Raw genomic sequence first — 26829 nt, 5'->3', positions numbered from 1 at the left:
CCTCACCTAGTTATAGCCTCATAACTAACCTCTCTACTTCCATCTTTTCCTCCTACATCTTCTCTCAAAAAAATACAGCCAGAGAGGGTTCTGTAAAAATATAAATTGTATCACCTCATTCCTCTGCTTAAAATTTGCCAACTCAGCCTAGGAGAATAATGTCAACCCACTTTCAATAGCCCACAAAGCCCTCCAAGATCTGGCCTCCAGTGATCCGTCTGACTTCATCTCCCACAACTGTCACTCTTGCCTACTTTGCCTTAGCCACACTGTTTCTTGAACATATGGCATGCTCCCACCTAAAAAAGTCTGTCCACTGACTGTCTTATTTCCTGGAATACTTTTTTCCCAATATTTACATGGCTTATCCTTTCTCACCCTCAAGACTTTGCTCAGGTATCGTCATCTTCTCCACAAGACTAACTCTGGCCACTTCCCTTTCAATTATATTCAACACCACTATCAGTACCCCCAACATTCATTACCCTGCTCATTTTTTTCCTGTAGCACTTATTTACCTTCAAATATAATGTATACTATACTTCATATGTTTATTACTTATTGCATATCTGCCCCAAAAGAATGCAAGCCCTTTTAGGGCAGAGACTTCTGTCCGTTTTATGTATGGATGCATCCCAAGGGAATAGGTATATGCATTGCATATATCAGATATCTATTAAGTATTTGTTGAATGAATAAATTTAAAAAGCAGAACTCTACTAGCTATCATCAATTGAAATGTTAGTTATGCCTTAAAAGTTGAATTTATTCATGCCTTCATTCATTCAACAAATACTGAATGGCTTCTCTTTGCCAGGCACTGCAATAGACACTGGGGATATTCAAGACAGAAGATAGACAAGGCCCTGTTGACATGGCGCTTACTTACTAATTTTCTGTCTCTCCTTATAGAATGTAAAAATAAAAAATATATATAATTCTTGTAATAATATGTGTTATAGCCAGGCATCATAGCTTGTGCCTGTAATTGCAGCTACTCAGGAGGCTGAAGCAGGAAGATCACTTGAGCCCAGGAGTTGGAGTTATGACCGTACCACTGTGCTCCAGCCTGAGCGACACAGTGAGACCCCATCTCTAAAAATGTAAGTAAATAAATAAATTGTGTTACAAAAACAATAGGATAAATAAGTAAACATGCCAATTATTAGGGGTAGTGAGCTAGGGAGTACCCCTTCAACTAGAATAACAACTACACTTGATCTGAGCTGTCAAAGCAGGATGAGGAAAAGCCAGTCATGCAGAAACCTGGGGTAAAAAAACATTCCAGGTAGACAAAAAGTATAAAGCTTTGGGAGGAAGATGGACATTGGCAAGTTTAACAAACAACAAAGCCAGTATGATTTGAAGGTAGAGTATGAGGAGAAGATACCGTGGGATGGCATCCTGTGGCATCTATCCATTGTAGAGGCCCTAAACCCACCCTGACATTTGTAGTAAATTAGATGCATCCTTTTATATCACCTTCTCTCTCCTGTGCTCCCTCCTCTCGTATTCTTTTTTCTTTCAAGAATAAGAGCCAATGACATAGATGAGCAGTATCATTGCTAAGAAATCTGAAAAGACTATTCTTTAGTCCATCTAGTACTCCTGTGCAAAAAGAAAAAGTTGTGCCTTCCTCAGAACATTTTACTGCCGCCTGTTAGAAAAATACATAATAAATAAGAATATCAGCAACTCACTCATAATTGTACAATGTCCTATATGTAGTATGTAGTAGCCCTGGTTGCAGAGATAGAGAAAAGTAGCTCTATGCAAAATATGCAAACCAAAATGGTTCCATTTTTTCCAGTATGTCATATACCAAATGCTGCAGATGCTAAATATACATATAGATTTACATGCATTGCAAATTACTACTATTCTGCATTAGCTACAGTTGGCTACTGATTCTGATAGCATTTTCATCAGGAGAAAAAGAATGAGTCTTTTTGAATATTAGTCAATGGAGAAAATACTGTTTACAGTAAAGTGATACAGATTTAAGTGGCTGTAACCACTAATGTACCTTTATAAAAGTGGTAAAAGTCTTAAATACATCCGCAAGTGTTAGAAGTAATGATCATCAGACAGTCTATCTGAAGAAGATATTAAGACAGTGTTTTCTTTGGAATGCATTTGCCTATATTACCTCATGTAATTCAAACATTATTTTTATTTTGTAGTTTCCTGTTTAAGTTTTTAAAAATAAGCCAAAGGATATTTTGGTAAAGTAACAGATTCCAAAAAAAAAACCCCACATTTTCAAGCTTAATCCCAAAGAAGACCATTAGTTTCATCATTTAGGCTAAAGTTTTCTAATTCAGGAAAGAAAAATGTGTGTCTTTGACTTTATGAGAAATAATCTGTGATACTGTGTACATCTGTGATTTCTAGATGAATAGCATTCGAATGCCGCTTCAATATGATTAAAATTAATAAGCAACTAATAAAATCCATAAAGGATAGCTTTTCCTGAAAGTGTCCAATGATGGAAGAGTGCCACCTAGTGTTCAATGTGGACTCAACATATCCTGCCCAAAAAGCCATTTCACAAAGCCATTTCACAAATACCCTCAATTTTAGCCCTGTAGTTATTCATTAAACCATAGTAATTTTGCAGAGCCCTAGTCAAGTATCAAAATATGAATTGTGAATTCCTGAAAAGAATGTATATCACCTATATCCATGAGAAACTGAGTTTTCGAAAAGGAAGTTAAATTTCTATAGCTACATAAAAGCAAAAAAAGAGTTACTCAAAAAAAAAAAAAAAAAAATTTAAACATCGTGACCCTAAGTAGTAGGCTAGAAAGAATATGAGGTTCTAGGCTAAATGGGTTCAAATTTGGGCCCTACCGCTTTCTAGCAGTATAATCTTGGGTATTTTAAAAAACTGAGGTTTTCCTTATGTGAAAAGAATATACACTAGGCATTCAATAAGTGATAGATATTAACTATTAAGAAAAAGAGATTTCCCATTCTTTTTTAAAGAATAAGTTAACAAGTTTCTTTTTTTAAAGAAAAGTGAGAGCAAGTTTATTAAGAAAGTAAAGGAATAAAAGAATGCCTACTCCATAGGAAGAGCAGCCTCCTTTTGTTTTTAATATATTCCCTCCAGTCATCAGGACTTTAGGAAACATTTTAATGAAAGGATGGCTTGTGCCAGGTCAACAATTTCATTTCTCTCTAATTCCTTGCATAAAAGAGGACCCAATCTGGGGTGGGGGTGGGGGGGGGGGGTTATCCTTTGCCCAGTCAGCCCCAAATAAGTTTAAAGTTTTTAAACTTATTGATGAAATTATCAGATTCAAACAGCCACTCTCATGGAATATGAGTGACATTCAGTGAATTCTCTTCCATTGCTTTCTAACATCTAATAAATTCCCTTCGCTTGCTTTCTAACATCTAACAAATTACATAACAGTATCTTAAACAATTAAAAACAATAATTTTAAAAATGCTATTAAATCATTTCAAGAATATCTTTCTCATGACATTTTTTAAAAGGGTTTAATCCACGATGTATGTCTATTTAGTGTATGTGTGTGTTGTGTGTGTAACATAACCTCTTATTTTAAAACCTTGGATTCATTTTATCAAGCTCCTTACAAATTTTCCAAAAGTCTCTTTTTAGCCTAATCGTGTCTTTAAGGCTACAGATTTCTCATTTGTATTAGTAAGAATGTAACTGTATAAAAGGAACAGTATCTCAAAAGCTCAGTGTATTAATCAGGATAGTTTTCCAAGCAAACTATTACTGAGGGACTACAAGAGAGAGTAAGAAATAAGCCCTACCTCCGCGGTGGCTCATGCCTGTAATCCCAGCACTTTGGGAGGCCGAGGCAGGTGGACTGCCTGAGGACAGGAGTTTGAGACCATACTGGCCAACATAGTGACACCCTGCCTCTACTAAAAGTACGAAAACATAGCTGAGTGTGGTGGTGGGTGCCTGTAATCCCAGCTACTCAGGAGGCTGAGGCAGGAGAATCACTTGAAACTAGCAGGTGGAGGTTGCAGTGAGCCAAGATCGTGCCAAGAAAGAAAGAAAGGAAAGGAAGGAAAGGAAGGAAGGAAGAAAGGAAGGCAGGCAAAAAGAAAGAAAGAAAAGAAAAGAAAAGAAAAGAAAGAAAGAAAGAAAGAAAGAAAGAAAGAAAGAAAGAAAGAAAGAAAGAAAGAAAGAGAAAGAAAGAGCCCTGCTCTCAAGGAGCTCACTCTCCTCAGTACATTACTGAGTACCAACTCAGAGAGCCAGATAGCAGGATATAGAGGTATTAATAAATTCCCAATGCATGTCTTTGAAAGTAGATGGACCCATTCTCCACCAGCATTGCCTTCCCAGAAGACTATAGCCTGTGCAAAACGCAGAGGGGATCTTGAAGAAAGCAGGAGTGACGGGGCAGAGATGCCTCTACTTCTGCTTGGCCCTGGATGTTTCTCTCTTTTGTCTCCTAGATTTTGGATGTTTACCCCTCTCCCTCTTTATTGGTCCTGGATTTCTTTCTCTCCCTCTCTCTAGCTTCACGTTGTATATCTTTCTTTCCTAGAGAAATAGAAGGATATTTAAGAAAAGAGGGAAAAAAAGAAAAATAAGACAAACATAAAAGAGATTAAAAATACAAAAGTCATGTGAGCACTTACTGATATGGTATTAACTAAATAAACTTTGTAATTTCTTTCCTTCGTTTGGAAATTAGAATTACTTCAGTGTGGAATAGTCATATACACATACAGACATGCACATCATGTGTAAATGGGATCATCACACTGAGGTAGAAGACATGTGGGCCTTTCAGTATGTCCCAACTAGTTTCTTTAGCTATAAAATTTGGGAATAAGACTAGATCAATATTTCATAAACATTTTCCTGTTCCCTTTTCTTTTTTTTTTCTTTTTTTTCTTTTTCCCCTATTTCTTAACCTATAGTAAGAACCACAGTTTCCATTGAAACCAATACACACCCACACCCACATCCACCCACAACTACACACACACATGCCCTACAACTGGAAAAAAGTTCTCAAAAACAATTCTTATTCTCAATATGTGAAATGTACTGATACTTTTATACCTTTTTTTAAAAGATGTCTATTACTTACAATTTAGCGCCTACAATCCAGTGATACATCATAACCTCAATTTCATAATCACTGATGTTAACAAAAATCAAAGGTCTCTTTCAGATATAAGACTTTATGACTTGAATGACCAGTGGGTCAGTGAAGAAATTAAAAAAAATTGCAAATTTTCTTGATACAAATGATAATGGAAACACAATATACTATTAGCTGTGGAATGGTACTAGCTAGGGAATTCAGTGAAAGCAGTATTAAGAGGGAAATTTATAGCTCTAAGTGCCTACATAAAAAAAAAAGAGAAAAACTTCAAATAAATAGCCTAATGATGAACCTTAGAAAATTACAAAACCTGGAGCAAACTGAAACCAAAATTAGAAGAAAAGAAATAATAAGATCATGGCAGAAATAAATGAATTTGAAATGAAAAAAATACAAAAGACCAATGAAACAAAATGTTGGTTCCTTGAAAAGATAAACACAATTGATAATCCTTTAGTCAGAGTAAGAAAAATAGAGAGAAGGCCCAAACAAATAAAATCAGAGATGAAAAAGGAAACATTACAAATGACACTGCAGAAATTCAAAAGATCAGTCATGGCTACTATGAGCAACTATATGCCAATAAATTTAAAAATCTGTAAAAAATCAAAAACTTCCTAGACACATAAAGCCTACCAAGATTGAACCAGGAAGAAATCCAAAACATGAAAACACCAATAATGAGTAACAAGATCAAAGCTATAATAAAAAGTCTCTGAGTAAAGAAAAGCCCAGGACCTGATGGCTTCACTGCTGAATTCCACCAAACATATAAAGAACTAATACCAATCCTATTCAAACTATTCCAAAAAATAGAGGAAGAGGTAATATTTCCAAGCTCATTCCATGAGCTCAGTATTACCCTGATACCAAAACCAGACAACAACATATCAAAAAAAAAAAGAAAGAAAAAGAAAACTACAGAACAATATCTCTAATATTGAAGCAAAAATCTTCAAAAATACTAGAACACTGAATTCAGTAACACGTTAAAAATATCACTCATCATGACCAAGTGGGATTTATCCCTGAGATGCAGGGATGGTACAACACATGCAAATCAATCAATGTGATACATCATATCAACAGAATGTAGAACAGAAACCATACAATCATTTCCATTGATGCCAAAAAAACATTTGATAAAATTCAGCATCACTTCTTGTTAAAAACATCAAAAAATTGGATATAGAAGGAACATACCTCAACATAATAAAAGCCACATATGACAGCCCCACAGCTAGTATCATAATGAAAGGGGAAAAACTGAAAGCACTTCCTCTCAGATCTGGAACATGACAAGGTTACGCACTTTCACCACTGTTATTCAACATAGGAGGTCCTAGCTATGGCAATCAGATGACAGAAAGGGCATCCAAATTGGAAAGGAAGAAGTCAAAGCATCTTTGTTTGCAGATGATATTAGCTTACCTTTGGAAAAACCTAAAGAATCCACCAAAAGACTCTTAGAACTGATAAATCCAGTAAAGTTGCAGGATGCAAAATCATACAAATATCAGTAGCATTTCTATATGCCAACAGTGAACAATCTGAAAAAAACTTTTTTAAGTTATCCTATTTACAATAGTCATGAACAAAATAAAATACATAGGAATTAACAAAAGAAGTGAAAGATTTATACAATGAAAACTTTAAAACACAGATAAAAGAAATTGAAAAAGCCACTAAAAAATTGAAAGATTCCATGTTTATGGAAAGAATCAATATTGTTAAAATGTCCATACTACCTAAAGCAATCTACAGATTCAATGCAATCACTATAAAAATACCAATGACATTCTTCATAGAAAGAGAAAAAACAATCCTAAAATTTATAAAAGACTCAGAATAGCCAAAACCATCCTAAGCAAAAAGATGAAAACTGAAAAAAATCACATTATCTGACTTCAAATTATATTACAGAGCTATAGTAACCAAAACAGCATGGTACTGGCATAAAAACAGACACATAGATCAATGGAACAGAATAGAGAACCCTGAAACAAATCCATACATCTACAATGCACTCACTTTCAACAAAGTTTCCAAGAACATATATTGGAGAAGACAGCCTCTTCAATAACTGGTACTGCAAAAACTGGGTATTTATATGCAGAAGAATGGAACCAGACTCCTTTCTCTGGCCATACACAAAAATAAAATCAAAATGGATTTAGATTAAAGACTTAAATTTAAGACCTCTAACTATGAAACTACTACAAGAAAACATTGAGGAAAATTCCCAAGACATTGGTCTGGGCAAAAATTTCTTGAACACCACCACACAGGCACAGGCAACCAAAGCAATAATGGATAAATTGGGGCACATCAAGTTAAAAAGCTTCTGCATAGCAAAGGAAACAATCAACAAAGTCAAGAGACAACCCACAGAATGGGACAAAATATTTGCAAACTAACCATCTAACAAGACATTAATAATCAGAATACACAAGGAGCTCAATCAACTCTACAGGAAAAAAAATCTAATAATCTGACTAAAAATTGGGCAAAAGATCTCAATATACATTTCTCAAAAGAAGACAACCAGTGGCAAACAGGGATATGAAAAGTTGCTCAATATCATTGATCATGAGAAAAATGCAAATTAAAACTACAATGAGGTGTCATCTCACCCCATTTTAAAAGAGTTTTATCCAAAGGACAGGCAGTAACAAATGCTGGCAAGGATGTGAAGAAACGGGAACACTCATACATTGTTGTTGGGAATGTAAATTAGTACAACCACTATGGAGAACAGTTTAGAGCTTCTTCAAAAAACTAAAAATAGAGCTACTTTATAATCCAACAATCCCACTACCGGGTCTATACCCAAAAGAAATCAGTACAACAAAGAGATATCTGTACTCCCGTGTTTATTGCAGCACTATTGACAACAGTCAAAACTTGGAAGCAACCTAAGTGTCCATCAAAAGAATGGATAAAGAAAATATGGTATATATACCAAATGAAGTACTATTCAGCCATAAAAATATGTGATTCTGTCATTTGCAACAACATAATGGAATTAAAGGTCATTATGTTAAGTGAAATAAGCCAGGCACAAAAACACAAACATTGCATGTTCGCCCTTACTTGTGAGATGTGAAAATCAAAACAATTTAACTCATGGAGAGACAGAGTAGAAGGCTGTGAAAGGTAGTAGGGGCTTGTGGAGGTGAGGATGGTTAATGGGTACAAAAAAAATAGAAAGAGTGAGTAAGACCTAGTATTCAATAGCATAACAGGGTGACTATAGTCAATAATAATTTAGTTATATATTTTAAAGTAACTAGAAGAGTATAACTTGATTGTTTGTTAACACAAAGGATAAATACTTGAGGAAATGGATACCAAATTTTCCATAATATGTTTATTATGCATTGCATGCCTGTACCAAAATATCTCATGTACATACTTATAAAGTATTAAATATATACTTATATATTTATAAATATTATATATAGTGGGTATATATAAATATATACATATATACACACATACACACACCTAGTATACTACGGGTGTGTATATATATGTTATATAGGTGTGTGCACATAATATATTATATTATATTTATATATTATATATAATACATATATAATACATAATAGATATAATATTATATTATATTATATATAGTATAATATATAATTATAAATATAAGAATATATAATAAATATAAAATAAAATAAATACAATAAAATGTATTATATATTATATCTATTATGTATTATATATATTTTATATATAATACATAATAGATATAATATATATGTTGTATATTATATATAGTATCTATTATATATTATATATTTACATATAATATATATTAGATATATTATACACACATACACACATATACCTGCTATGTACCCACAAAAATTTTGTTTAATTTTGTTTAAAAAAGACTGATTTCATGCCACATAAGCCTTGTATAATCTGGTCTCAGGATACCTCTTTATCTCATCTGCCTCACCTGCCTCTGCCACCCTCTCCCTCACCTTCTCTGCTCCAGTTACACCGGCCTTCTTGCTGGTTACTAAATAAACCAAGCAGGCTCCCACCTCAGGGTCTTTGGATGTACTATTTCCTCTACCTAGACAGCTCTAGGGCTAGGATTCCCAGGGCTCTCCACATCATCACTTCATTCAGGTGTCCACTCATATGTCAGCAATGTAAGGAGGCTTCTCTGACAAGCCAACTAAATACCAACTTCTTCACTCTCTGTCTTGTTTGATTTTTTTCCATAACACTTATCAAAACCTCAAATTATACTACATATTTGTTTATTCTGCATCTCCCCAGAAATTTTAGCTCCATAAGGGTGGGACTTTGTCACTGATTGCTCAGAACAGTGCTTGGCACCCAAGAGAAACTTAAAAATAATTGTTGAATGAATGAAGCTAGAGCTCTCTCTCAGAATAAAAGAGTCCACTGTTTTTGACCCAGAATTCTAGATTTTTCTCTAGAGGTGAACAGCCCTTGATCAAAACTGGTTGTCCACTCCTGGTCTCTACCAAGTAACTAGCAGGGAAATTCAGTGGAAAGTTACCTTCCTTTCTTTTCAACTATCTTTTCAGAGGATTATCTTTCTTCCTTGGATGTTTGTGCCTTTCTGCTCCCTGATGATATTGATATTTTTTCTCTGTAAATATAATACCTACTTCCAAGGACACTATCAATTAGTTAAGAATCTTAAATGCCTTTAAAAATGGAAAACATTCTCTAAGTGTCAGGCACTATCGTTAAAATAGCAGATTTGCAAAGCTTTTGTCAGGTGCTAAAGTGAAAAAAGAAGGTGAAGCTGGTAGGGGGACAGAGAGCAACTGGAGGTGTTACTTTAGAAAGGTGGACAAGGAAGCCCTCTCTGATGAGGCGTCATTTTGAACATACGTCTGAAAAAAAGTGGAGGAACATTTCAGGCAAATGGAATAGCAAGTGCAGCTGAAGTGTATGTAAAACTGGGAAAAAAAAGATGTAAACTTTGAAAATGTATATCTCAGAAGGCTAAACCAAAAAGAATTGCTTAAAAATTATATGAATAAGAACTACCTCAAATACTTCTGAATAGTCACCAACTCTGTGTATCTTGTGTCCTCTCAAAACTCACCCAAAGGGACATCTGGGTCAATAAACAAAAATGTTTAAAAGAAAGTGGGGTGGGGGGAAGCATCTGTTAAGCACTTAATTGCACAGGACATTAGGCTGAACCCCGAACAATGAACCACAATGAGGGAGTTTCCTACTTCATTTCCAAATGCCTTCCAGTAAGTTTAGGGAATCAATGTTGGCATTAATATGTATAAGTTTAATTTTGGATTTATACATATTCACATGTTAAAGAAAACCTGAAGCTCAGTGAATGAAAAATTGCAGAGAAAAAGCAGTAAAGTCAGCTAATCTTGCTTTTAATTAGCATTCTTTCAGTCATTAGTCTCTCTTCTGTGTTCCCACATTCAGTAGGTCTCTATCAAACACTTGGAAATAATAACAGCAGTAGCAACAGTAATAACAGCTAACATTTATTGGATGCTTACAGTGTATAAAGCATTGGGCTAAACAATTTATCATTTAATTATAATAATATCCCTATAAGAGAACCAGTATTATTATTATTATTATTATCCTCATTTTACAAATGAGGAAATTGAATTTCTCTAAGTTAGTATTACAATGTTACAGTGTATCATGTATTTCTCTTCTTCTCTTTTTTCTCTTTCTCCAAGACTGTGAGCTTTTTAAGAAAGAAATCTAGTCTTGTTCATCTTTGTATCACATATACATAGCATGTTGCAAGAACCCAAAAGCAGGCAGAAAGATGAGTTTAAGAGCCTCTGCTCTATATCTGAATATAAATGCTTATTATGTCAAGTTTGATTCTAAAAGTGTTCTAATAATGCATGCCACAACCTAGGTGTTAAGAGTATTGGGAGACAAGATAAAATCATAAGGCCAATACTAATTTTTATGTGGAAATGCTAGAAAAAAGTGATCATATTATTATAGAAGCCATTCTTTCTTTGCATAAAAACTTGAAAATTTTTAATTATGAAAAATATTCAGATATCTAAGATAGACAGATATTCACCTTTTAGAGATTTCAGTGCATGCAGTAAAATCCAATAAGGTACCTAAAAAACAATATGGTTTAACATAAATGATAAAACTGTACTTGCCACTAGATGAAGGGATTTTCAGTTTTTCCAGAGCCGAATTTCTGAGTCTAAGTGGCAAGAAACAGACTGGGTCTGAATGGTCTCACTGTACTTTCACAGTCAAATTACTGAATAATAAAATCTCACATGACCAGCAATAAAAGTAAATGTTCCCAGCTAATCCATTTAAATTGAGTAGATATTCAGGGATCTCACACCTAATACCTGCTAAATACATATCACACATATTTAGCTGCCCCTACCCACAAAAGTATATGACCATTATTGAAACTGGTCTCAAGACCAATCTCTGCCATTTCCCTCCCTTTTACCAGCTTTTTCTTGTTTCCATTAGAAAATGAATCTGTAAGAGAAATTTAGGAAGAGGGAATTTAATCTATCAAAGTAAATTTTTCAATAGCCACAAAATTGCATAACACCATTAACCTCAAATATTTATTTTTGAAGGTTGATATTTTAATCTCTTCTATTTTCCTCAACTATCTTCTCATTAGGCAGCAATCTGGTTAATATGAAAATAACACATTTCATATGTATATTACAGTTTATAAATTACTTTCATATTAACTTATTTGATCTTCACAAAAAATGCTTTAAGGTAACCTAAACAGAAAGTATTATTTTGATTTTATGGATGAGAAAATAACTACCCAGAAAGATTACATAACACACAGCTCGTAAGTGCTTAAGCCAGGACTGTAATAAATACTGAAATTTTAGATTTCTAGCTCTACATCAGTTTGTTTGTACTTCAACAAGCTACATCTCGAAAATAATTACACCAGAGAGGGCTGGAAAATCTGTCTACAAATAATAGTTTTAAAAAAACGCTAACTTAATATTCTTCACTACAGTCAGACAATAAACCTCGAATTTTAACAATTTATAAGAGATGTTAAGCAATAATTACAAAGAAATATTGTAGCTAAGTATTAACAGTGCCTTTCATCTATAGAACATACAGTAATTTATATTTCTCTCAATATTCTGAGCAAAGCAGCTGACAGTTTTATTAAAACTTTAAATCTATTGTTAGACATATGTATGTAATGTATAGAAATACCAGTTTAGAGTTTAGAAGAAACAGGCACCATGGTACACTGCTAGCAGAGTATTCATTCAAAACTATTTTGGGAGTAGTCTGCCAATGTATACTGAAAGCCTAAAAATGCACATGACCTCTCACACCTAGTTATTCCCTTTTTAATTTATTGTAAGGAAATAATTATGGATGTCTATAAAAATGTGTCTGCAAAAATATGTTAGTTATTGTGTTAACAGAACAAATTAATAAACGGATTGGTTAAATCAGAGTAAATGAAAGAATAAAACGTAGAGTAGTCCCTCAGTATCTGCAGGGGATTGGTTCCAGGACTCCTACAGATACCAGAATCCTTAGACGCTCATGTCCCTTACATACAACGACATAGCATTTGCATATAACCTATGCATATCCTCCAGTATATTTTAATTCATCTCTAAATTACTTACAACACCTAATACAATGCAAATGCTATGTAAGTTTTTTTTTTTTTCAAATATTTTCAATCCCCAATTGGTTGAATCTAGATGCAGAACCCATGGCTATCGAGGGCTGGCTGTAGTTCTTAAAACTGATCTGGAAAAATGCGCAAGATATATTAAGTGGGATAAAACAGATTTCTAAACAATGAATATAATAGAATCATATTTTAAAGGATATGTATCTGTGTGTGTGTGTGTATATATATGTATGAGTATATATGTGACCAGGATATTACACAAAAATATTAATAGCGATTGTATACAGGCAGTGTTATTATAGATAAATGTAATTTTATTACTTTTACTTCTATATTTTCTCATTTCTAAAAATGACTAAGTAGTTTTCCTATATCTCTACAACAGAATAAGTTAAATATCTTTACAAATATATATAAAACATACATAGCATATATATTTATCATGTAAATACTGAAACTACAGAAAACAAAGGATAAAAGTTAAATTTATATCTATCAGAGAGCTCTAGAGCCATTACGTGTGCATATGAAGATACATTTTAAAGATTATACAAATATGAAGACGGCACAGCACATGAGTCAGGAGAGAGAACAATAGCAACTTATTAAGGCAAAGTGTCTAGTATCAGAAAGTAAATGTGAATTAAGCAGTACATTTTAATAGCTACAGTTTCTGACATCTAATTAACAGAAAGTTTTAAAATATTGACAACTTTGGAAGTGAAGAAGTTTAGGCAGTTTTTGAAAAAAAAGTGAATACAAAGTTCATTGGGAATGCCAGAGATATTTCTGGAAAGCAAGATACTTCAATCATATGCTATAGCACCATCAAGAAAGGTACTAGGTGAAGATCACAGCAGCAAACATAATTCCCATGTTGAAACTATAATGCATACCCATTTGGAATATGTAGCTCTGCTCGCCACACCTTAGAGTAGATATTATAGAAACAAAAAATAAGTCCAGAAATGGGAAAATAAATTATGAAATGGCAACTATAAGGGATTAAATTAGGAGTCTCTGAAGTTCAAAGACAAGAGAAGCTCAGAAAAATATTTCCCAAAGTTTATAAGATCATCAATTTTACGGATAAGATAAAAATAAGCACCAAGAGACCAAATTAATATGGCAAAAGTTTAAGGCAAATCCAAGGAAAATAAAATATTTTGATGGAATAGGTAAAATATATAAGATGTATAATACTACTGCATTTAGAATAAAATCCAAAATCCTTCCCAAGTTCCATAAGTCTCAGTATTCCTGGCTCCTTCCTGCCTCTCAGATCTCTTCTCCTCCAGCTGTCCTCTCATTCCCTAGGCCCCAGCCACACTAGCTCCCTCGTGTTCCTCTAATGCACCTCTGTGCTCACTATTGACTCTGCCTGGAATGCTCTTCTCCTAGGTTTTACCTGGCAAGCTCCTTTTTATCACTGAGATCTCAGCTTAACAGTCACATCCTCATGAGGACCTTGCCTGATTGTCCTACTCAAGGCTACTCACTCTTGGAACCAACCAATATTGCATTACTTAGTTTAATTTTCCTCATAGTACTTATCATCCTATGAGGTGATCATTCATTTATTTATTCATGTAAACTGTTTTTCTCCCAAACTAAGGAAAAAAAGAATTAAAGAGTTTTATCATCAAGGAGATTTTCCCTCACCACCCCAGGCTAGTTCAGATCACTCTATTTTATTACTAACTTCCACCTCACCTTGTCATTTTTCTTTTGTAACCCAACTCACACTTGTAATTTGTTTTCCAATATCTGTTTTTCTCCATAAATTCCATGAGGTAGGGGCCACTGTGTGCTATCTTGTTAATCAATGTATAGCCACCAGTTACCAGCATATGGAAAGTACTCAATAAATACTTTCTTGAATAGAAGAATAACTGGTGAATAAGAAAGAATTGGGAATAAAAAGGCAAAAAAAGGAAAGCAAAAATAAATAAAAAGCTACATGAAAAAAATTATGGCATTATATTAACCACTTACTATTCAGGTCTCCAAATACCACTGTTTCCTACTAAACAAGAATATAACAGGCTCTAAACTGCATTTGTAATACAACATATAGGAAAATAAACTTTTAAGAATTTCGTATCTGCAATTTATGCCCTATACTTGCCGATTCATTTTTTGTAAATAAAATCCTGTAGATCTTTGGAACTGCAATTCTTCCAAATCAGCAATTCAAGTAACAAAAGGAATTCCGGATGAATAAAAAGCAGATACAGGCTGGGTACCGTGCTTCACGCCTATAATCCCAGCATTTTGGGAGGCCGAGGTGGGCAGATGACCTGAGGTCAGGAGTTTGAGACTAGCCTGGCCAAAATGGCGAAACCCCATCTCTACTAAAAATAGAAAAGTTAGCCAGGCGTAGTGGCATGCGCCAGTAGTCCCAGCTACTCGGGAAGCTGGGGCACAAGAATCGTTTGAACCCAGGAGGCAGAGGTTGCAGTGAGCCGAAATCGCGCCACTGCACTCCACAGCTGGGTCGATAGAGCAAAACTCTGTCTAAAACAAAAAAACAAAAAACAAAACAAAACAAAAAACAAACAAACAAAAAGCAGGTGCTAAAAACAAAACCAGAAAAGCTATTAGGAGAAACGTTATAAAGTTCGAAACTGAAAAGCATTTCATTTCATCGAATAAAATTTTGTTCTTCAGTAATCATGAAACTGTCTTTGAAAGCTCTGTTAAAAACAACTTTGACTCATGCCTGTAATCCCAGCACTTGGGGAGGCCGAGGCAAGTGAATCACTGAGGTCAGGAGTTCGAGACCAGCCTGGCCAACATGGTGAAACCCCGTCTCCACTAAAAACACAAAAATTAGCCAGGCATGGTGGCACACATCTATAATCCAAGCTACTCACAAGGCAGAGGCAGGAGAATCGCTTGAACCCAAGAGGTAGAGGTTGCAGTGACCGGAGATCACACTACTGCACTCTAGCCAGGGCGACAGAGTGAGACTCTGTCTCGAAAATAAATAAATACATAAACAAACAAACAACTTTGAGACATTTTACTTCAAAGGTTTAGATTAGTTCTTATGGAACATAGCTAATAATCTTTAAAGTCCTTCCTTATACTAATAGTTCATCTGGAGTAATGATATTCCAATAAATGCTATATTTTAGAAGATATATAACATTAATATCTTTGTTAGTCAAATGTATCTTAGAATTACCTTCTCTATCCTCTTTATAATACATAAAAGTAAAGAAATTGATGACTCCAGTATACGCTTCATCTTAAACGAGATGTATGAGAAACATGCTAAACTACAGTTCCCTATCTCTGCTTCACAATATAAAGGTGATTCTAGAATTTGGAAGCCACAACTGTAACAAACTAGATGAAGACAGAAGCTGATTAGATAAACTGCAGTGGTCAGGAAGCCTCACCAACAGAGCAAACAACCTCCATCTTCAGCTGCTTATTGAGAGGCCATAATCCTTTGCTATAATTCATACAACAGTGGCTAGACTGAACACAGAGAAGGGACATCTGTTTCTTAGGCCTATTCTTTCTCATAAACGATTGATGGCAAATACGTAGGAGAGTGATCTGGATGCAGAAAGAAACTTGAAAATTTTACTCTAGACAATTTTAGGCTTTCGTTAATTCAAAGCTGTATCTGCCACACAACAAGAACATTTTCACTAGATCAAAAGAGGAATAAGAATATCTGCAGGCTTTGAGATTTCAACTATTTTGCCTTTTAAACTACATATTAGCTGAACGTGGTGGCTAACATAAACGTAATCCCAGCACTTTGGGAGGCCAAGGTAGGAGGATCACTTGAGCCCAGGAGTCCAAGACCAGGCTGGGCAACATAGTGAGACCCTGTCTCTACAAAAAAAATAAAAATTAGCTGGGCATCATGGCACACACCTATTATCCTAGCTACTTGGAAGGCTGAGGCTGGAGGATCGCTTGAACTTGGGAGGCTGAGGCTGCAGTGAGCCGTGATCTCACCACTGCATTCCTGCCTGGGTGACAGGGCAATATCCTGTCTCAAAATAAATAAACAAATAAATAAAATAAAAATAAAAAAACAAATAAAGTATGTATTGTTCAAAGTACACTGTGTCTTGAACTTTGTGGATCAGGACTCACAGTAAGAAATATATTTTACATCAGAATCCAGTACACATCCAATACATTTACAATAAACAAAAGTTCATGAAAGTTACCCTTACACATGCAGTGAATATGTTAAGTTGCTATTTTATGTCCTCTTTTTAATGCTGGCTACATACCACAAATTTGAGCAATGAGTCATCAGGTACAGTTTGAGAAACATGTATACATGTATACATGTATACATGTGGTCTGGCCTCTGCCTACCTCCCTAACCACATTTCATGGTATTTTGTATCATGTTTTCCCTACTGCAGCCACCCCTGCACCATCCCACCACCCAGTTTCTATTATTTTATTACACTGAACCATAAGTTCCTCAAATATACCAACCTCTTTTCTGCCTCAGGGTATTTGATCTTGTTGTTAGCATGGCCTAGAACACTTCCTCCAGATCACTGCACTTTGTATTATATATTCAGATCTCAATATAAAAGTTCTTTCCACAGAGAGGCCTTCATTGACCACCTAATTTGAAACAGCCCCAGCCTGCAATCCCAGCAGGAGGAGTGGGAACAGTTCATTCATTCATTGCCCTTAGCATTCCTGGGAAGTCTGATAACATAATGCAAGACAGGCAAAACAAAACAAAACAAAACAAAACAAAAACAGTATTTAGCAAATGTCACTTTCCACCTCCCTATGCCATTGCACAGGTCATCGAATTCTAACTATTGAAATTCTATTCCATTTTCTTCATGACAACTTTTCTGACTCTGATTGAGAAGCAGGGACTCAACTGAACAATTTGCCCGCAATTACTTTGTATTCTCTCAGACCACTTACCTCATTCTTTCTTATTTTGTATTCACTCCGCAAACATTTGAGTGCCTAATATGACCTAGGCAATACTGTGAAGAAAATAAACATCAATTCCTCTAACAGTTCACATTTTAGTAAGAGTGACAAATCTATAAACAAATAATTTCTACTGAATGAGGCAAGTACAATAGGAGAGACGTATACTACATAAAATGGTGACAAAAAAGAATGAACAATCAACCTTTTTCTTTTTTTCTTGATTTCACAAGGTGGAGGGGAAAGCTCTGATTATCTGCACAGATTTTAAATTTGTATTTATTTATACTTTTTTAGAGACAAGGTCTCGCTATGTTAGGCTGGCCTTGAACTCTTGGCCTCAAGCAATCCTCTGGCCTCAGCCTCTTCAATAGCTGGGACTACACACATGTGCCACCACACCTGATTCGACTCAACCCTCTTTGAGTATGGAAGGAAGGCATCACAGAAGAAGAGACACCTACACTGGGTCTGGAAGTGAATCCACCTTTGCAAAAATTGTAACAGTGAGAGAAATCTAACCTAACTGACTCCATATTGCTTCTAACCTCACAAAGCTAACTGCCCTTGCTCCTACCTGGGCATAGGCAAGCTAACTATGAGAGAAATTTATAGTTTAACTTTGAAGCAAGGATGGTAATAGTCCCTTCCAAAACTGACCCCCTCTAGGGACTAAAACTGCCTTTGTAAGACTAATAGAAGGCTGCAGGGTTAGGATTATGGGAGGGACCTAAAATCTGCTAAGATATAGGCATAGGTAAGCAATAACCAGCTACTGTTCCTCACTTTTCTATAATTTCTTACTATTCAGAAGTCATGTAGCCAGAGGTCACCAGTTTGTAACTTCACCAATTGCTCCTTTAGATAACATCGCTATTGTAAAACCTAAGATTGGTCTTGAGATACTTTTCAGGCTTCTGCATTCTGGCAAACCTCCTGATGCCACCCAGATACATGACTCATACCAAGAAACTGACTCTACTAGTCCCATGACTCTCACCTAGACAACTGACTCAGCACAAGAAGACAGTTTGGAAACACCTATAGATTCATCCCCAACCAATCAGCAGCGCCCATTCCCTACCACCCTGCCCACAAAATTGTCCTTAAAAACCACAACCTCCAAGCTGTCAGGGAGGTAGATTTTAGAAATATCTCCCATCCTTCCACTCAGCTGCCTTGCCTCCATTAAACTCTTTCTCTCCTGCAACTACTGCATTCTCAATGTTTGGCCTTTCTGGGAAGTGGGCAAGAAGAACACGTTGGCCTGTAATAGAAGAATAAATAAGAGTTTGGCAAGCAACAAGAGGGCGCAGGTATTCTGTGCAGAAGGAATTGCAAGTGCAAAGTAGAAAGAGAAGGCATACTACCAATTTGAAGTTGCTTGGTATGTTCAATGAAAAGCAAGTAGCTAAAAGGCAAGAGAATTTAAAAAAAAAGTATGGAAAGGGAAAGGCAAAAGCTAGACAGAAAAGTGTTTGTTCATGGAGGAACTTGTGTGCCATTCTAGACATTTTACTGTAGGAAATAGGGAATCTAGAGTTTTAAGGAGGTGAGTAAATCAACAGGTTGGGTTTTTAAAAATTCCTTCTTGTGGCAGAGAAAATAATGGATTGGAGAATTTCCAGACCACACTGTAAAAGTCACTATTAAAATAATCACGAAATGAGGAGATGACAAACTAAAATTTGATCTAGTGAACAACTGATACGGGAGAAATAGAAGAGGGAGGTATGTAGGATAACTCTGATTTCTAGTTTAGGTTATAATATAGTAGTAGCATTATTTAACTTGGTGAAAATAGGAGAAACCAGGAGAAAAGATAGCAAGTTCAGTTTTGGTTCGAGGGACCTTTGAGACAGATGTGTCCAGGAAGCAACTGAGTTAGGCATTAGTAGATCTGAGAGGAAAATTGAAATTTAGAAGCAAAATCAAACACGTTAGCGGAATCCATGTGAGTGGACAGAATCACCCAAGGAAACTGTCTAGACTAAGAAATGAAAGTAATTAAGGAGTTAATTCCAAAGAATGACATTCAAAAACCAGGCACAGCCAGTAAAAGGAATTAATGACTATGAACCTCAGTTGTCACAAAGAGACTAAGTAATATAAATTTTGAGAAGTAATTACTGTATTTGGCATTTAAAAGGCCATTAGAAACTTAAGCAAGAACAACTTTCTTGAAGCCATTAAAGAAGCCAGACAAAAGACTTTTGTCTGTTTGATATAAGTAAAAATAAAATCCTTTCAAGAAGTTTACTGATAGATAGAAGGACTAGCAAATAACTGGATAAACACAGGATGGAGGACATGGTTTTGCTTTATTTAATTTTCATAAGATGTGTGACTTGAGCACTGAAGAGAAGAAACTGGAGAGGAAGAGGCTGAAAGCACAGGAAAGAAAAAAAAACAACTGGAAGCGAAATGTAAGAGATGGAAGCAAATGAGATCAAGAGCAAAGATGGATGGATTATCCTTTAATATCCCTTTCTCTACACTAGAAATACAAGACTAAAGGCTCAGCAAAAATATAGATCAATGTGTAGGTTGGGGGCATGAGGTTGAAGAAATGGCCTGTTATACTCCATCATGTTTAGAAAGGAGAAATGAGGAGGGCAAAAGACAGGGTTTGTAAAGGGAAGGTTTGAAAATGTCTTTACAGAAAATGGGTCAGGGGAAAACTGGGGTAACCAAAAGGATTGCTGAGTAATATGAAGAAACAAGGGGTGGTGGGCGAAGGCTCTGTTTCTAAATTCATAGCTATAGCTATCTAAAGATCTTTCTATCCTCCAGTCCGTTATCCACAGATGCTTAAAAGATATGGTAGTTAAGTGAATTAATTAGAACCCTCTCAAACATGGGGGTGAATTAAAATAACCTATAGGTTTATTTAAAATGCAAATACTGAGCTCCATTCCTTTCATTCAGAATTTCCAGGGGTGAAGCCCAAACAGTGAATTCCAGAAGCTCTCCAAGCAATCCCAGGAGAAATTTCTGTTAAAAAAAAAAAAAAGAAGAAGAAAGGAAAGAAAAGAAAAGAAAAGAAAAGAAAAGAAAAGGAGAAAAGAAAAGCAAGCACAGACCTAGAAGGCAACCAACTGGACAGAAGAGAGCTGATCCAACATACACCTGTTAATGGCCCTCGTGGGGGCGTGGGGCAGTGCTCTGCCACTCAGAAAAGCAAAAAGACTCCAAGATCTAGGGAGATTCAGATCAGTGTTGAGACAGTCACATACACACCACCCCATACTCTTAATAAAGCGCGTTAATGTGAATCTGTGAGCATGAAAAATGCCATGATGAACAATGCAAACACATAATGTTTGTTCAAAACAGGTTATTAGACCCGATGCCTTACCCTAAATTTTCTGTTTCATTACTCTAGAGACTTAGTAGCATCAGTGGAATTCAGGGTGCTATAAGAAATACGGAGAGCGAGGAGACTGCAGGAACAGCCCGTGGGAAGGGGGAAAGAGATAATGGGGAGAAGGTCGGGAGGACAGGACAACTTTAAGTGCCCATCCGCCCGAAGACTTGGAAAGCTAAGTAGGACCCCAGAGCCGTTCTTCTGGCATCCCCTGGCACTCACCATTGTCTCAGGATCTCAGCACTAGAAAATAGGTATCGTTGAGACAGGAAGACACCACCACCACCACCATCATCCGGTTACTCAGGCAACAGAGCCCCGCCCACTGTCGCACGGTGCGTGGGACGCCACCGCCCCACCTCTTCGTCCTTAGTGGCTGGGAGTAATCTCAGCTGCGTTCATCCAATCGACAGACCCGCCCCTCCACGCTGTCGCCTGGGGCTACGAGACGCCATTGTTCTGTTTCCGGCAGTTTTACTTCCGTTTGTTTAACAGCTGGCCCGGAAGTTTAAGTGAATATGCGGCTTGGGCTCCAGAAGTTGCGGTACGGTATTTTATTTTAAAGTAGAAATCTGTCCGCTTTTCACTTACGGAGGCCTTACAGTGTGTGTTCTGTGTTACTTCAGTTTACACACACTGCAGAATTTGTTTACCCTGCTCTTTCGGAAACGTATTCCGGAAGCGAAACCTTGAGTAATCGGAAGTGGTTAGGAGTGAGAGAGCCGCTGGATACGTGGAGGTCCTGGGCGGGTCGGCTTCTGAATGGAAGAGGTCTGTGAGAAGTTAACCTGGTGATACCGATCCGAAGAGCCTATCAAGTGAAGCTTCCTGAACTACGGAGAATAAGAAGCTTAGAGGTAAATCCGAGGACCAGCAGGTATAACTAAGGATGTTGGAAAGGGATGGAGGTCTGGCTGGAGCTCGGTGGCCAGTAGCTTTGATTTAGGGAAAGATTGTTGCGGGAAGGCTTTTTCAGACAGGGATGAAACTTAGGTTTCGACTTACCCGGACAGCAAAGTTGACAGGCTTGTCGCTTCCCGGCCTATCGCTTTCACACCTGCTCACTCCCCCTACTTACTTCTTCACCCCCTCCGCTTCATTTGGCATTTGCCAGCAGGCACTCGCTGTGCCTGTACGTTTCGCAGAGCAGCTACCAAGGGCGGTTTCAGGGATCGTTACTCTTACGAAGGGTTTTTTGGATACCTCTTTTCGGAGCAGTAGAGTGTAAGTGTAGAAAAGTTTGTGACTGTTAAGAAAGTCGTCGGGTTCACTAATTGAACTGAGTTGTATCTAGTACTGAGAGCGATCTTTTTTTGTAGTGAAACCATTTGTCATCTAGTGTACAGTTTGTCATATTTATATCATTGCAGTAGCATCACCTTCTTATATGTTCTCTGGTAAATCTGAGTCTGTACTGTAAGGCAATGTATACATTTCTGAAAGCATGTGCTCAATGTATGTTTCTCTTTTTACTTTTGGAGCTACACTATTTTAACTTTTTATTACCAAAAAAGTATAAATTTTGTTATCTTGAGTAATATTTTTTGTCGTTTGTTAAACATCTAAACAGAAGCTCCTTTTTGATGTGTGTGTGTGTGTGTGCGTGTGTGTGTGTGTGTATACAAATTGTGTCAGTATGTCTCTCCTAAGAAAGTAATTACTTTAAAATTCCTCTTGTCATATGGATGACACAAAACCACCACAGTAACTTCATTCCCTTTGCTTGGCTAAAAGTCAGGACATACTTCTGACAATTTAGAGTGTATTGGTGAGGATGGTGAAACGGAGTATTTAGAAATAAACCACCCCTATTTTTTTTTTTTTTTTGAGACTTTTAGTAGAAATAACAATGCCTTCTGTGAGAATGGGATATAAGGGGCATTTCCCTTTCTGAATGCATGAGTACTAAATACAGAAGCAATTAAAATATCATAACTTTTAAATTAGAGGTACTCTGTGTTTATATGATATTTTTTAAATTATTTCATATGCATACATTTCTAGGTTGTTCAGTAGAAGTCTTGGAGTGCATTTTCAGTGGTTAAGGTGAAAAAATGACTACTAAAAATTTAGAAACCAAAGGTAAGTGGCTTTTTTATAATTGTTTTTAAAACATGACATGACGATGTGAAGGAACGTTTGAGCCAGATAACTAGATCTCATGGACCCCCTTGGGAATCATTTGTTATTTCAGATCCCTTTATGTTTATTTTGTAGTGCAGTGTTTGTATTTCAGTACTTTAGATGTACAAGTGAAATTTAACATCATTAGTTAGAATTTATTAGGTGACTACTCTTAAACGTTTAATGTTAATACAAAGTTTTTAACAGCTATATTCCCTATACACTAGAAGATTAAGATTTAAATAAGAATACACATTTTAAAGATTTAAGTAGATAGACAAAGCAACTAAGATGTATCAAAGATCTCTTTCATGTTGTATTAGTTTGCTGGGGTTGCTGTAACAAAGTACCACAAACTGCATGGCTTGAACAACAAAATGTATTCTCTCAGTTCTGGAGGCTAGAAGTCCAAGATGAAAATGTCAACAAGGCTATGCTCCTTCAGAAGGCATTAGAGACACTCTCCTAGCTTCCAGTGGCTTGCTGGCAGTCTTTGGTGCTCCTTGTCTTGTAGACGTACCACCCTTATCTCCGCCTTCGTATTCACATGGCATTCTCCCTGTGTGCATGTTTCTGTGTCTAAATTTACTGTTTTTATAAAGACAGCAGTCATATTGAAAAAAGGAACCCAGCCTACTCCTGTATGATTTCATCTTAACTAATTACATCTGCAGTGATCCTGTTTCCAAATGAAGTCTCATTCTGAGGTAGTGGGGGTTAGTACTTAAACATATAAAGATTTGGGGGACACAATTCAACCCCTAAATTGTTAAATACAGTAGTCACTTTTTAGTCCTAGCTGATTTGTCCTCTCTAATATTTAATACTGTTGACCATTCCCTGCCTTTTGAGATAACTTTCTTTTGATGACTTCCATGACATCACTTTTCTTTTCAGCCTACTCTGTAGCCTTTCACTGTCCAATGCAGTAATTACATGTGGCTATTTGAATTTAAATTAATATTTTTTAAAAATTAAAAATTCAGTTTCTCAATGACACTTGCCAAACTTCAAGTGGTCAGTAGGCACATACGGCTAGTGGCTATTTCAGTCATTGAAGAAAATTCTGTTGGACAGCACTGCTGTAGCTGTATCTCCTCTGTTTCTTTTTCAGCCTCCTCTCCTTATTTATCTTTTAAGTATCAATGCTTTTCACCACTGTTTCTTTTCTACTCTCATGACTTCAGTAATTATCTATATAAATGACATCCAAATCTATCTATATCCCTAATCTTCTTCGTTATGATTCATACCCTTATAGACTACTGCCTACTGGCCATCTTCACATAGCTATAGGCAACAATTTTAACATGTCCCATAGTGAACTTCTCCTGACCCAGCTTATTCTTTGGATGGGATGAGTTCTGCATGCTAGAACCATCAGTGAAAGATGGAAAACTGTTTTCTAGATGCCAATTTTTCAGCAAGCTGACTTCCAGCCGCAAACCCTCTCTAAAAGCAGGTTGAAATAAGTTTAGGAAACAAGGAAGAAAGATCATGCTAATAAATATTTAATTGAATTTAATTCAGCTGTGCAACAGCATTTCATAAGTCACCAGAAGGCTTTTATATCATTAGATAAGCAAGTCAGAGACTGTAATGAAAGTAGTAAACTGGGGATTAATGGGAAATAAGAGCAGTTAAATAATTAATGTGAAAGCAACCAACATGGTGCTTGTCAAAAAGCAAAAACTAAATACAATATTATGATTAGTCATTAAAAGTACTGGCAAGTCCTCTGTGAAATTAAATTACTTTTTAATATTTATTATTACTTGTTTTTAATGAGGATTAGAGTTATAAGGCATTTTAACAAACATTATTTTATGTGATCTTAATTATCCAGTAAGGAAAATAATCCTGTTAGCCATATTTCTATTTAATCTGTCATCTGATGTTAGTGAACAAGTTACTTGTATTGCATGGCCTGTGAAAAGGTGTACTTGGTTGACATTTGTCAGTTGTCTGTACTTCCTCTAACTGCCTCAGGAGATAAGTACAGTTGTTTGGTATAGCAACAGAACTTCCTCTCAGAAGACATTCGAGCAGCACTGTCATCATAAGAGGGTTGTATCATGGCTGCTAGGGCTGTTTCTGAAAGGGAAACATACAGTAAATAGTAACAATTAGAAACTTAAATTAAAATCCAAAGCTTTTCTTGGAGGCGGGATTAAAATTGAAAATAAAGCTATTAAAGTCAAATAGTTTAGTAATAGTAGACCAAATAGAAAGGTCTGAGACATTTAAATATTTTTGATTCCATAAAATAGTCTAACACTAGTCCTGTAGAATAATAGGCATTAGGTAAAAAAGATATTCCATGAGCAGATAAATTTGAGAAATGCTGTATTAAAAGAGAGGCTATACTATAGGACCTCTCAGAGTCCTATAGTATAACTTTAATACTAATGTACACTGAAACTCCGTAGAGATGCAGTATGCAACATTGCCCACACTTATTTGACCAGGGAACTCTATCCATAGAGGCTGTGGTAAGAAGAATGCTTAGATTCCACTTCAGTAAATCTTGATGTAACTCTTAAGTCCATTGTATGTAACTTATTTTACTAATTTAATAATAACTAAACTTTATTAGGTGATATAGGTAACATTTAAAAAGACTCTTGATTTAAAATTACCACAACAATCCCTAATTTGTTTAACTGTATCATAGCTGAATTTGTATATGTTCTGGAAAGTCTTTCAGACTATAACCAAGTTAGGAATTAATGATTTAGGGTAGAGGAAAAGAAAACAAAGCAGTTTTTAAATGAGTTCGTTTTTGGATGTTAAAAATGAAACACTCTAGGTAGTGTATTAACAGATTAATAAACTTCAGTAAGCATTTATTCATTTTCTCTGTGACAAGGACCATTTTATTAGTTCATGATACAAAGATTAGGAGGCAGTCCATACCCTGAAGAACTCCCAAAAGTCTAGTCTACAAGAGAAACAAATTTTTTTTAAAATATATACTACCATATTTGCATTACTCTGAAAGCACCAAGGGATGAGAGGAGGATGAAGTTAAGTGCTTTGTCCAAGGTCACACAATACATGGCAGTAGGGACTTGTTATTTTAACTCAGGCTCTAGTGAGTTAGATTTCTTTTCACTACCCCATTCTGCTGACTTAGAGTACCTCTCATCATAGATTGAAGTTTTATGAATAAAAGAGAAATATTTGTTCGATGACAGACAATAAATTTTTTTTTTGCCTCAATATTCTAGAGCAAGGGTTGGCTCCTGAGAATATTTGCAGTCAGTTTGATAATAGTGGACATTAACACTATTTAAGCCAAACATTATCCTGAATTAAAAAAATTCTGTTCTTCCCATTATTACACCTATGTTATCAAAAAACTGTTTTCAATTATTGTTGTTATAGTTTGAATTTCATCAATAAATTTTTTTTCTCTTATTAAATACTTACATGGTATCCTCAGTTTTACCTTTTGGTTCACAAAGCCTAAAATATTTACTCTCTGGTCCTTCACAGAAAAAGTTTGCCAGCTCCCATTCTAGAATGTTAGACTAGTGACCTTCTTTGTTCTTTCCCTACATTTCACCAATCCTGGTAGGCAATACGAATGAGCAAACCTTAGA

At 35.8% G+C, this 26829-nt stretch overlaps 2 protein-coding genes across 6 annotated transcripts in view; one reads left to right on the top strand and one right to left on the bottom strand.

Annotated features, from left to right (window-relative positions):
• Positions 1-21427, bottom strand: part of NME7 (NME/NM23 family member 7) — a 229431-nt gene extending 208004 nt beyond the window's left edge. For all 4 annotated transcript variants that reach the window (XM_030824010.1, XM_004089818.3, XM_030824009.1 and 1 more), the window contains exon 1: positions 21323-21427. In XM_030824010.1, the coding sequence (XP_030679870.1) occupies positions 21323-21325 (3 nt within the window). In that variant the 5' untranslated portion in view covers positions 21326-21427. The remainder of the gene's footprint in view (positions 1-21322) is intronic.
• Positions 21428-21493: 66 nt separating this feature from the next.
• BLZF1 (basic leucine zipper nuclear factor 1) overlaps positions 21494-26829 on the top strand; it is a 28884-nt gene continuing 23548 nt past the window's right edge. Inside the window, exons 1-2 of one of the 2 annotated variants that reach the window (XM_003258837.4) lie at positions 21494-21957; positions 23105-23182. In XM_003258837.4, coding sequence (XP_003258885.1) covers positions 23155-23182 — 28 coding nt within the window. In that variant the 5' untranslated portion in view covers positions 21494-21957; positions 23105-23154. Of the gene's footprint in view, positions 21978-23104; positions 23183-26829 lie in introns of both variants that reach the window. The other variant, XM_030824007.1, reaches the window with a different exon arrangement.

Source organism: Nomascus leucogenys, chromosome 12 (assembly GCF_006542625.1).
Source record: "Nomascus leucogenys isolate Asia chromosome 12, Asia_NLE_v1, whole genome shotgun sequence".
Classification (NCBI taxonomy): domain Eukaryota; kingdom Metazoa; phylum Chordata; class Mammalia; order Primates; family Hylobatidae; genus Nomascus; species Nomascus leucogenys.
Note: the sequence above shows the minus strand (reverse complement) of the source record. Positions and strands in the feature narration are given on the sequence as shown.